General features: G+C 42.5%; 1 protein-coding gene across 3 annotated transcripts in view; it reads left to right on the forward strand.

Moving 5' to 3' along the window:
- ZMIZ2 (zinc finger MIZ-type containing 2) overlaps nt 1–12,292 on the forward strand; it is a 101,928-nt gene that overhangs the window by 58,131 nt on the left and 31,505 nt on the right. For all 3 annotated transcript variants that reach the window (XM_070765330.1, XM_070765329.1, XM_070765331.1), the window contains exons 2-5: nt 5,425–5,566; nt 6,814–6,928; nt 9,073–9,275; nt 11,885–12,077. In XM_070765330.1, coding sequence (XP_070621431.1) covers nt 5,517–5,566; nt 6,814–6,928; nt 9,073–9,275; nt 11,885–12,077 — 561 coding nt within the window. In that variant the 5' untranslated portion in view covers nt 5,425–5,516. The remainder of the gene's footprint in view (nt 1–5,424; nt 5,567–6,813; nt 6,929–9,072; nt 9,276–11,884; nt 12,078–12,292) is intronic.

Raw genomic sequence — 12,292 nt, forward strand, 5'->3', positions numbered from 1 at the left:
TATTTATATGCAGAGTCCTTGGTGCTCTCCGAGTTTGATTGTTTGTTTGCAGGTGTATCACTATCTAACTAGGTATCATCAGTGGACACTGTGTTCTGCTGCAGCTATGGACCACAAGAATGCAGCACACATAAATTCTGTCCAGACCTCTGTTTACTAAATTAAAGACTACTAATGAGCTTTCTTAGTAGTTGGCAAACACAAATACTGCTTAAAGCAGTTTTTGCTGAACACCGGCTGTTAATTCAACTTCATTAACTGCCAGCATAATAAATCAATGGTTGACAAAATGCCCAGAAGCAATTTATTTATTTATTTATTTTATTTATTTATTAGATTTGTATGCCGCCCCTCCCTGCAGACTCAGGGCGGCTCACAACAATAACAAAAAACAATGTATTACAAATCTAATATTAAAAAGTCTCTAAAACCCCCTTATTTAAAAAAACAAGATACACCCCCCCACAAACATACCATTCATAAATTATATAGGCCAGGGGGAGATGTCTCAGTTCCCCCATGCCTGACGGCAGAGGTGGGTTTTAAGAAGTTTGCGAAAGGCAAGGAGGGTGAGGGCAATCCTAATCTCTGGGGGGAGCTGGTTCCAGAGGGTCGTGGCCGCCACAGAGAAGGCTCTTCTCCTGGGTCCCGCCAGACGACATTGTTTAGTCGACGGGACCCGGAGAAGGCCAACTCTGTGGGACCTAACTGGTCGCTGGGATTCGTGCGGCAGAAGGCGGTCCCAGAGATATTCTGGTCCGATGCCAGGAAGATGCAGGAAGAATGCCAAGAGAGAGAACAAGAGCAGAGCAGACATTTCTGAATTCAAGATATGAATGCATATGAATGAACATTATTTCCAGCAAATTGCTGCCATCATCATAATCCCTTAAATAGGCTAGGGTAGCCAATTAGCCCCAATTCTATTCTCAAGGAGACCTCCTTCCAAGGAACCACTCCTGCCTTTTGGCAGCTCTGCATGCCCTTGCATTAAGAATAGGTTCCTCCTCTTATTCATCACTGATGGGAGGTTCAGGAGGTTCTGAAGGCCCTGGCTGAATCTCTGGCTCTGGCATCGAGTCCTCTGCAGCCTCCTCACTGTCCAACTTGGGTGCCAGTTGCACAGACCACTGGTGCATCACCCCATCAGCCTCTTCTCTGACGGAATTTACTATCAGCTGCATGGGCTGCTGGTGGGCCACAACACATTGATGATGTTACCTACCTGGGTAACAAAACAAATGTCTGCAAATGATCAACCAAATTAACCAAGAACTCCACAATTCAACCTTGAGTTACATTTATTCTCTACAGTACTACTGGAGACTAGTACTGGAGTACTACTATCTTCGGTTCTTCTTTTCCACTCTTTTTCATGAACTTTTTATAATGGAAAAAGATCTCTGTAGCTTCCTATGAAAAATCTTGGTGCTCCAATCATGTCACCCTTTTGTCCTACCAGGGTGAGCCCTAATTGCCCCCCTCTGCTCTTCCCCTTCACACATTGTATGTCTGTTTGTGTATTCCCCTTCTTGGCACACCATCCCACGCTGCACTACAAAAACAACAGCCCTTTTTTTTCTTTAAATGTACAGAAGAGCAGTTAGAAGACTTGTGGCCAGTCCCAGATGAGGCAATGGGTTTGTCTGAGGGAAATGGGGTTTTTAACTGACAGTTGGAAGCTGTCAGATTGTATGTTTTGGTTAGCTGAGAAATGACTCTGTTTCCCTCCTCCTCCCATGCCAGTTTCCTCCCCACAAGTAAAACTTTCTTCCAAGCTACTATCAGATGTCTTGTGGGGAAGGGTCATATCTTCTTCAGCCCTCCACAGTCCTCTGCAAGCATTGACCTTCAGTTCGCAAAATCTCCAGCCTTGCTGGTTAGAGATTATGGGAACTGAAGGTCAGCATATCTGCAGGGCAATGTTTTTGAGGGGAAAAAACCACCTCATTTCCCCCCACCCTACATATCTAAGTGAGAGTCTTTTTCTTTCTGTCTGACACTCTGCCATCTTTTAGTAGGTAATGCATTTTGGGGTTAAGCATGGTTTCTTTCTGAAGAAGCTGTCCCAGTTAATAACTGTGTGTGTGTGTGTGTGTGTGTTCATTGTTCAGACTCTCCTAGCAAAATATAGAGCAGAGGATCTGTTACAGGAACAGGAGGAGAAGGATATCTTTAGTTACAGCAAACCTTGTTTTCTTAGGTTCAACGTGCTTTGATTGGGATGCAGTAAGTATAAATAAATAAACAAACAAACAAACAAATAAATAAATAAATAATCAATAGCTTTTGAAATAGTTAATAAGAACAATAAAGGATCACCAGTAATGGGTAGAGAAAGTCTGAAGTGTACACCATTCCAGAAGCAAAACTTAAACCAGTTGTCCCAGCTGATCTGAGATAGACAGGCAAAGGAGGACGGCCTGCTTGCTCTTACCTAACAGAAATGCCCCCTTTTGTTTCTTCTGCCTGTCCTTGTTGAAAAGCATACTGGCAATTAGTACTTTATGGCAGCAGTGGGCAACAATGATCCTTTTATGACCTGTGGACTTCAACTCCCAGAATTCCTGAGCCAGCATGAACAAGAATGGCTGCATTTACATTCTACTCGATATATATTTTTCCAAATAATGTCCTTAAAATGTGTGAATCTCATGGACATGAAGGAATGGAGAAAATGGGCCTTGTGGTATTTTCTTCTTTTTCTGTAGGTCTTTCCCCACCCAGCCATTATTCCCTGAAATGATTACTAAGAAGTATGCAATAAGAAGAATTATAGGAAGACTGTTTTAAAGTCCAATCTTGGCAATTTTAAGGCTTGTGGACTTCAATTTATTTATTTGTTATTTATTAATTGGACTTATATGTCGCCCCTCTCTGTGGACTCCCAGAATTCCAAAGCCATCATGGTTAGTTAAAGTCATAAAGGGACCACAATTGCCCTGTCCTGCTTTATGGCATGTTGCCAAGGCTTCTGTGTGCCCTTAGGATGGTAACACATATCTAGGAAACTGCAATCATGTCAACAGGCATCTACCATCCTTGCAACATCAGCACAGATTTTCAGCTCAGTGGATTAGCCACATTAAAGGGGAATATACAAGTACAGTAATAGCACTCTATCCCTTAGACTCATATACTGCTTCATAATGTTTTACAGGACTCTTTAAGCAGTTGACAATCCCTTTATTGCCCCCCAAAATCTGGGCCCTCATTTTACCCACCTTGGAAGGATGGAAGGCTGAATCAACCCCGAGCCAGTCAGGATCGAACCTGCTTATTGCAACTTGCTTGCAGTGCTGCATTCTAACCACTGCACCCTCATGGCTCCTGTATTTCTGAATTTATGACCACAATTGGGACCAGAATTTTCATTGCTAAGCAAGGCCGTTGCCTGATTTTATCTTTTTTTGTTACAGTTAAGTAAATCACTGCAGATTGTTGGGAATAATATACTATCTTTGTAAACTACTTAGAAAGGGGTGTAAAGCACTGTGAAGTGAGCAGTATATAAATTTAAGTACTACATACTGTACTGCTATTGTTGTTCTGCATGGGATGAGTAATGGGAAGAATGGAGGGGAACATTTCTCTCCCTAAATTTTACTTTTCTCTTGAAGAGCAGGTTGGGGATAGGTGGGGAGGAGGGACTGGAGATAGGGCTTCTCATGGTTTCTCCCCAAAGCTAATTAAATTGAGTTAATTAGATCTGCCTGGGCATGTTTGCTTTACTATTCTTACTATGTTATTCCCACTATCTAGACAGACTGGGAGAAAAAACAACAGAAGAAAGAGATGCCTGTTTCCTTGAGTCTGGTCAAGGAGATTGGGTTTACTCTAGATTCTCTTCCTCCTCCTCTCTCCACAGTCTCTTCTCTTAATATATTAAAAGAACTCTCAGTTACCTATGTAAAGATAAGGGTTCTTATATCCCGTAAAACCATTATTTTATCCTGACCTACCACCCACACCCCCTGAATGTTGAGGCAGCTCTCTTTCTGCAGCCATACAGACTTTGCATCACAAGGTGCTCTAACTCGTGAGTGATTTACCAACAGCTTGTTGTCTACACCCAAATGTCTAGGTTTGCACCTTAGCTTGCACTTGCTAAGTCATAATCATACCATAGGCTGGACATGTTGTGTTAACTTAGCTGCTATTTTTAAATTATTAGACCGGACAACTTCTGGTCCTATGGAGGTTTCTGCTCCCAAGTTTCTTCACCAACAACCATGCTATTTAGCCAGCATTGTTGGAGATGCATTTCAGCATCATCTGTGTATGGAAAACAGGTTGCAATTCTTGACTGTTGAGAGGATAAAATTGCTTTTTGTGGTCTCCCTCCCCTGAATAGTATCTTCTTCTGTTTGGTGTGATAACAAAGAATGTGTTGGCACTTTCAGGTTCCAAGGGCCAGATAGATGCTTAGGTAGAGTGATGGATGTGCATTCTTGAGTGGGACCGGAAGCTGTGGGCAACACAGAGTTAATCTGGTGTAACTAGGCCAGCTCGACAGCTTGCTCCTGCCAGGACCTTGTTTTGCCATATCTGGGCAGTACGCCAAGTTCCTTCTGGCCGCTGTATAAAGTGACGTAGTTAGAGCTGAAAGCCTCTGCTAAACAACTGGGGCCACTTCCCTTCAGGAAAACTAAGGGGGAGGGCCACAGACAAATCATTGTGGAAGAGAAGACACAAGAGGTGTGCACTTGGTTTCTACCTGCACAGCCTAGAAATTAAACATGGCATCTTGAAAAGGGGTGGGGAGACATTTGCTGCTCCAGAACAAAAGAGCTCAAAGTTGTTGGGTTGACTGGGTGCCAGCTTTGCCACCCACTTCTGGCCTTGACTCTGTTGGAGGAGAAGAGGGTATTTGAGGACACAAGGGGAACCAGAGGGAGGCCCTACCATCGAGGCCAAGAGAGCACATGTTTTGAGAGATGAGCTCTGTATATTGCCATGTGTCTTGGGCAGTCATCTCCACCCAGCCACTTTGGTTTGGAGAAGTTGCCACTTGCGGGGTCAGTCATAAATTAATTATAAGTAAAGGTGTTGACCTTGGAGGAGGTAGAGTTCAAGTATCTACATTTGGGCACTTTGGCCAAGTCTCCACCTTCCTTAGTCCCATTTTCTTTGCAAATGTGTTGAGAAGATAAAATGGATGTGGGGGAAGAAGTCTCACTCTCTGGACTGCAACAAAAGATTGGTTTGGTTTACTGCAGTGTTTTCCAACTTGGACAGCTTCCAGAAATATGGGTATGGACCTCAAGTCCTAGAATTTCTCATCACCATGAGAATTGCAGAAAGCCACATCTCTGGAAGCTTCCCAGGTTGGGAAATACTGTGCATAATTCTGGGACGGACAGCCTGACTTCCTGTGTTTCTGTGCCGCTGCTAACGTCTTACTTCCTGCCTGCTTCCCTCTAGTCTATCTGCTGCTGTGACATCTGAGAGGCAGTGACCAGTCTCCCTGTGTGGCCTTGGATCCTGCACCCAGCCCCTTTACCTCCCTGTAGCCAATGACCCCCATGAACCCAATGAAACCATCGCTACCTCCCACCCCGCATGGGTGAGTATGATACAGCTCGCCTCCTCTATCAGCTTTACACGTGCCTCTTTTCATCTGAGCCTGGAGGTTTGCTGTTTGGCACCTCTTGAAATGTGGGAACAGGGCTCAGCACCCTGAAATCTTTGCTTTTGTTATTGCCTCCAGCCCTGAGGGTTGTAAAAAGGCAGAAAACACAGTGAAGCCCTTGGGTGGAATGCAGAGTTTTCCATCCCTGAGTGAGCAGCAATTCTCGTTTCCCATTTGGAAGTTACCACCTAATAAAAGGAAGGCGTACATGCAGTCCTCAAATTATAGCCACAATTGGAAACAGAATTGCTGCTGTTAAGCAGTTGTGCCCAATTTTACAGTTGTTAAGCAAATCATAGCAGCTGTTAAATCAATCATGAAGTTGTTAAGCGAATCTAGCTTCCCCCCCCTTTTGATTTTGCTGGTTGGAAGTCAGCTGAGAAAATCACCACTGATGATCACATGACCCCAGGGTGGTGCAACTATTGTAAATACACATTGGTTGCCAAGTACCTAAATTTTGGTCACAAGACTCTGGGAAGGCTGCAGTGTTTGTGAGAGGACTGGTTGAAGTCATTGTAACTTCACACTGTGGCTAAATGAAGGGTCATTGTAACTTCATGCAGTGGCTACATTGAGGACTGCCTGCAAGGTGAACTTTCAATTGGCCTTTGAGGAGATTAGCAGTGTCATAGAGTAAGGACAAACCAGAATCCATTGCATTCTTTGAATTTTGGGGTGAGGGAATGGCTAGTTTAAGCTGCATACTTAAAGGTACTGAAAGAAGATGGCCATAAAATGGGCAGATGACAAAATAAGGTGTGGAAGAGTGCTGCTTTCTTCCTAGGATCTGCCCCACCTTTACTTATGAATCCTAAGGTTCCTCTCCTCTGTAGGGTTTGGGGGCTGCACTGTAGTAAGCCTGTAAGTGCAGAGAGCAAGAGTCACAAGAAGTTCTGGGAAACACACCTCCCATCAAAACTACAGATTTCCCCTGCAGTTTTGCTGTCTTCCTTCTTCCTGTAATTTGCTGGAAACAGAGGCTTCATGTTATGATCATAACTATCTAGCAATCCTATTTTTTTTTAATTTGCTCAGGATGGCTTGCTTGCTGTTTCTTCATATCCAGTTGCAAATATCACCCTCGTTTCTCCTTGTGCCCCTTCTCTGATCACTTCCCCAGAGGTTCTTAATTGCTGACATGGCACATCAGCATTGTGTTGTTTTGTTTTCCTTTCTAGTGATGGTTCATATGCCTACGAGTCAGTTCCTTGGCAACAGAATACCAATCAGCCCGCAGGATCTCTTTCGGTGGTAACCACTGTTTGGGGCGTCAGCAACACATCCCAAAGCCAGGTACCCTTTGCAACCTTCAGAGGAGGGTGGGTGGGTGGATGGAGAGTGGATACAGGGCACCCAGTTCAACCCCCTGTCAAGTTTTGCTAAAATAAGACCCTGGAGCAAGACCCTGGAGCAAAATGTCCCTAGGCCATTCTTTTCTACAGGGGGTGAATCAGAGAATTGATTTTCATTTAAAATGATATTTGAGCTGTCCTTAAAAGTCCCCTTTCAAGCTTCATTCAACTCTGTGCAGCAATACAGGGAAACAACAATATCAAACTAGCAATATCACTAAAGCCAGTTGCCTATGAAAAACTCGACTGAGAAAAAGATGAGTTTTCACAATCCAAGTTTCTTTCTTTCCAGTGGAGGTATTTAGCTGAGAGAGCTGGTAGATAATCTACCAAGAATCAAACAAAGGACTTTCCTTGCCAAGCCCCACCCCACTCCAATTCCTGATACAAAACAGGTTAAAAAAAGTTTACTTCCAAGTCTAGTACCAGTATTTCCACATAAAAGTTTTATTTTTGTTGATCTAAAACTCATCATCTAGCTTGAAGTCTATCTTCTGGTACATTTCAATCTTCAACTGTTTTCAAGGAATAAGGCCATACTATGCAATGTGAAAGTTTCCAAATGAAGTAGATATGTTAATTTGTTACACTTAAGGAAAACAACACAGTGAGGCATTTAGCATTTTAGACTAATTAGTTTTTACAATTTCATTTTGGTAAAACCAGAAGCTCAATACACAAAACAAACTGAAAACATTTGTGGCTTAAGAAGAGATAAAATTATTTGGTTATAAAAGTGAGCTTAAAGGCAAGGAAGCAATATGTAAAATGAGCCATGTGTATTTCCAGCCCTGCAAATTTTACAATTTAATTTAATAACATAATTCTAAGAATTCCCTCCACATTCAGTAGGTCTCCTTCACACTTAAAAGCAGACCGTGAATGTACTTTCTTGGGAAATGAGTTTCTTTAAATTCATTTGAGAGGTGTGTCTAAACAGGCCTGAGTTGAATGTTGATTCAACATCATTTATTAAATGTATATTCTACTTTTTCTCCAGGAACATAAAGCTACATTTTAGTACCTCTTTCCATTTTCCCTACAAGTGACTGTGAAGTAGGCTAGTTGTGAGATAATGTCTGGGCTAAAGTCCTGCAATGAAGTGAGAATAGACTTCATTGGGCTTAACCCAACACTTAATCTATATTACTGTACTCTGATTCTTTTTCTGACATCTGCTGGTGAGATATTAGATTGACCAAGAATTACCAAACATTCTCAACCAAAGTCTCATCTGATGAGGAAGGCTGTTGTAACACAACAGCCTCTTTCTGCTTTGAGTCCTTGCAGGGAAGAAAAAATCTTTACATGCTTGCTTTCATTTGGTCTCTTTAAATGGACTTGAATCTCAGAATTACCTGAGTCTTATTTGATTTTAAATGAAAGTAATCCAGAGAAATAACATTTATAAAAATCAAAATGCCCAATGAAGTCCTTGTAGGAAAAAGTCAGAAAGCACAACCTTCCTGACAGCCTTTCTGGTTATTTTCTGGGTTCCTCTCTTTACTGATATTTAACTTAACAATAGCAGATATTTGTTATTTACTCCAGATTAAATATCCTAAACAATTCCAAAGTTTGAGGTTTGGAAGACATATTGGCAGCAGGTATCTGGCTAGGCTGGGCCATCCCTAATTTTTCTTTGTCCTATAAATTTTATGTGTTTTTTAAAAGCTCAAAGAAGATTCCTGTTTCCCCTTTCCCCGCTCCCCCATAAACATAATACTTTTAGAAGTTGTAAGCCTGAATTTACATAGTGTACACAGAAATTAAATAGAAATCCAGTTTGCATCAAGTTGCTGAGATTTTCTAAGAAAAAGAATTGTCTATCATCCTCACATATATATCACATCACATATGTGTTCAAAGATGCATTTTCCAGAGAAAGCTGCTAGGACTGGATATAAACTCAGTTCTGATACAAAAGAAATTTCTGGACTTAAAGCACGTGTGGAAACATCTGATTCTTTAACTCCCTGGATTCAGATCTCCTATCTCATCCCTCTTCACATCTTGCTGGATCACAAGTAGATCCTTGCATTGCTGATCTAGTAGAAGTCTCTCTTCCCCCTTGATCTATTGCAGGTTTTTGGAAACCCCATGGGTCCTGGAGGAAACACCACTGGCAATCCCATGATGCCCAGTGTGGCCAGCAGTGGCTCTGGTATGAACTCACCACAGTTTATAGGACAGCAGCCTTTCCCTGAGGGTTCCACAGGCAAAGGTTACGTGCAGCCTGGGATGTACAATCGCAATTCATACCCTGGAGGGCCAGGCTTCACCACAAGGTAGGTGCTAGCTGGCAAGTTGAATCAGCAGATGTGGTGCCTTTGACGGGAAATTATTAACAAATTGCTAATTTATTGAAATAATCACAATGAGTAAAAGTCACACATGAGTTACACAACAGTGAATTGCTCACAAGTAAATATATGACCTCCATATCATCATGTCCTGCTAGGATTTCACCTGATTGATTGTTCTTGGAACTCCTAATGTGCAATCAAATAAACAAGTGATTGTGCATTGAACCAGGAGAGGGGGTTCATTGGTGGCATTTTTCTCTGCCCATGGTGGTTTTCATTGAGCGATTGCTTATCCATTGGTGTTTTATTTCTTTGTTTGGTGTCTACTTCAAAACTGATGTTCTTCTTGAAGGCAGTAAATTTGGTTATACTCTGAAAAGATAAAAGTCCCTATCAAACTAACTGAAAGAGGCTTCTCAGAAGGTTGTCTGTGCACGCCTAGAAGTGAGAGAGATCTCTCATACCTCATCCTCTCTCCTACATGGAGACTTTAGCTTCAATCAGCATTTTTCAACACCAGCAGTTTAATTAAATCAGGGGGCAGTGCTATGCCTGCCTAGGAATTAATCCGCTTCAACAATGCAGCTTATTTTTGAACAAAATTATATAGCAATCCATTGTTGATTCACCATTCGCCCATTCATCCATTTAATGATTGTCATATCAGAGGCTCAGAGGGAACTTCTCCCTGCTTCTTTCACTCATATCTGGTAAAAGACGGCCTTCTTAAGAGTTCAGCTCATTGGAGCCATACAGTCTTTATTTGAGTTTTCTCATTTTACATTTTAATGCTCTGGCTCAATAAAGCCAGAGAATGAAATTCCCAATTGTTTTCAGAATTTAATATTCTCCACCACACATGCTCAATGACTGCCTAGCCCTGTCTAGAAAAACCGTTCTGCCCTAAAGACCGAGGTCTTGTGGTGTTCTGGAAATAAATTCTAGCCTTCATAATTTGACAAGCATACCTGTAGTACAGCCTTCAAAAATTACTTTTGATGCTCCCTGGTTACATCATAGACTTGGCTTAAAGACTGATGGAGGACATGCCATTCCATGTTTCAAGTACAGTGGTACTTTGGTATTCATCATTAATTGGTTCTGGGAGGCACGATGAGTACTAAAAATGATGAGGGCTAAACAAATCACATGACTAATATGTGACCCCTTGTTTCTGCTGGAAAGAATAAGTTATGAGGTAGCCAACACCAACAGTTTCCAGCTTGTGCACCAAGAACCAAACAAAGAACAAGTATTGGGGCAAAAATTTTGCACCAAAATGCATCAAGTAACAAATTTGACAACTTTTAAGGCACCCCTGTATTTGCTTTCTTCTGGTTTGTTGGTGTAATTTCTGACAGATGATGAATTCACAGAGCTTAGGGGCAGACCATAGGGAAGTATTAAGCAAATTGATGCTCCTTTGGAGGAGTTGCAGAAATATTTCCTGCGGTTTGTAAACCAGAGTTTGTGTGGCTAAGCAAACCATGGGTTAGTGGGAATGCACCTCTGCCCATTCCCTCTCTCTTGAGGGGAGGGGGGAAGTTATTTTCTTCTTTCCTGGAATCCTAAAATAGTTACTACATTCCTTCTTTAATGTTTTTATATAATTAGGGAATCAATCCCATGTGTCCTGAGAGGAGGAAAGTCACCAGAGAGATAGGAAGAGATGAGCTTGTTAGTAACTATACCCAAAGTCTGCCCCTTCCTGCTCTGCCTGTTGCCAAGTCAGTGGAGGAAAGGGTGTGCAAGTGTGATGGCCATCTCATAGTCACAGGTCTGGTTGCCAAATCTCCCAGACATTTTACTTGTACATCGTCATCTTTCGTTGCCTCAGTGAGCATGGGAATTCTTACTGCATCTCCAAAACATTTTACCAAGACATAGAAATCCAGTCTGCCACTAGCATCTGAGGAATTGGGTTTGGCAACCAGCATCTGGGAGCCTAGAAAGAAGCATGCTTTCTCTGTCTCTCCCTTTTTAATGTTGAGCATCCCACTTCTTCCTGTGATCTTTTACTTGCCCCATGCATGCATACATACTTGTTCAATCACATTGCAAAGCAACAAAAAAACCTATCCCAATGTTTGCAGTTATAATTTGGGCAGGAATCTCAGAAGCTGAGAGCAAAGTAGTTTATGACCAATAGTATTTGAGATTAAAATATTCCTACCCAGTGCCTTTAAAAAACAGTACGCAATGCTCTCTGTTCCATTTACATTTCCTAAATGTCACAATTCCTCCATTTAGCAGCAATTCTGAGACCTCTTAATTCAGGGGTCCCCAACCCCCAGTCTATGGACCAGCACCAGTCTGCAGCATGCCAGCAACCAGATCATGCAAACAAGCAAAGCCCCATCCACAGCATGCAGGCAGCCCCCTCCAGACCAAGGAAAATTCCTTCTCCATGGAAGCAGATCCTGGTGATCGAAAGGTTGGGGGGCACTGCCTTAATTCATCCTGGAGTTCCAGCCCTTTGACACCACGATCTGTGCAAATGACATTCTAAGGACTTAGAACACTAGACTGTAGCCATCATTAGAGTGTACAGAACATATGTCACTTGGCTATAAACCCTGTCTTCTCTCTAGTTATGCAGGGAGCCCAAATGGCCCAGGGGGAATGGGCATTCCTTCTCATACTGGGAGACCCCCAGCGGACTTCACCCAAGCAGCCGCTGCAGCCGCTGTAGCAGCTGCTGCTGCCACAGCTACGGCCACGGCCACGGCCACAGTTGCTGCCTTGCAAGAAAAGCAGAGCCAGGAGCTGAGTCAGTATGGAGCGGTAAGCTGAGCATGTTTCTTTAATGTGGGGTAAGAGTGATGGAAAGTGGTAACCAGATGGTGGAAGAGATGCATGATGGGAGAGGTGTGCCATCTATTTATACTTTGTGATACAAGTCTGAGAGGCAGAATTATGAAGCATTCTGTAGCACTTACCCAAAGATGGTACCACATGCAGGCAGTCCACAAGTTACGAGCTGTCCACTCCTGGAATAA

Source organism: Erythrolamprus reginae, chromosome 12, assembly GCF_031021105.1.
Source record: "Erythrolamprus reginae isolate rEryReg1 chromosome 12, rEryReg1.hap1, whole genome shotgun sequence".
NCBI classification, from domain to species: Eukaryota; Metazoa; Chordata; class Lepidosauria; order Squamata; family Dipsadidae; genus Erythrolamprus; species Erythrolamprus reginae.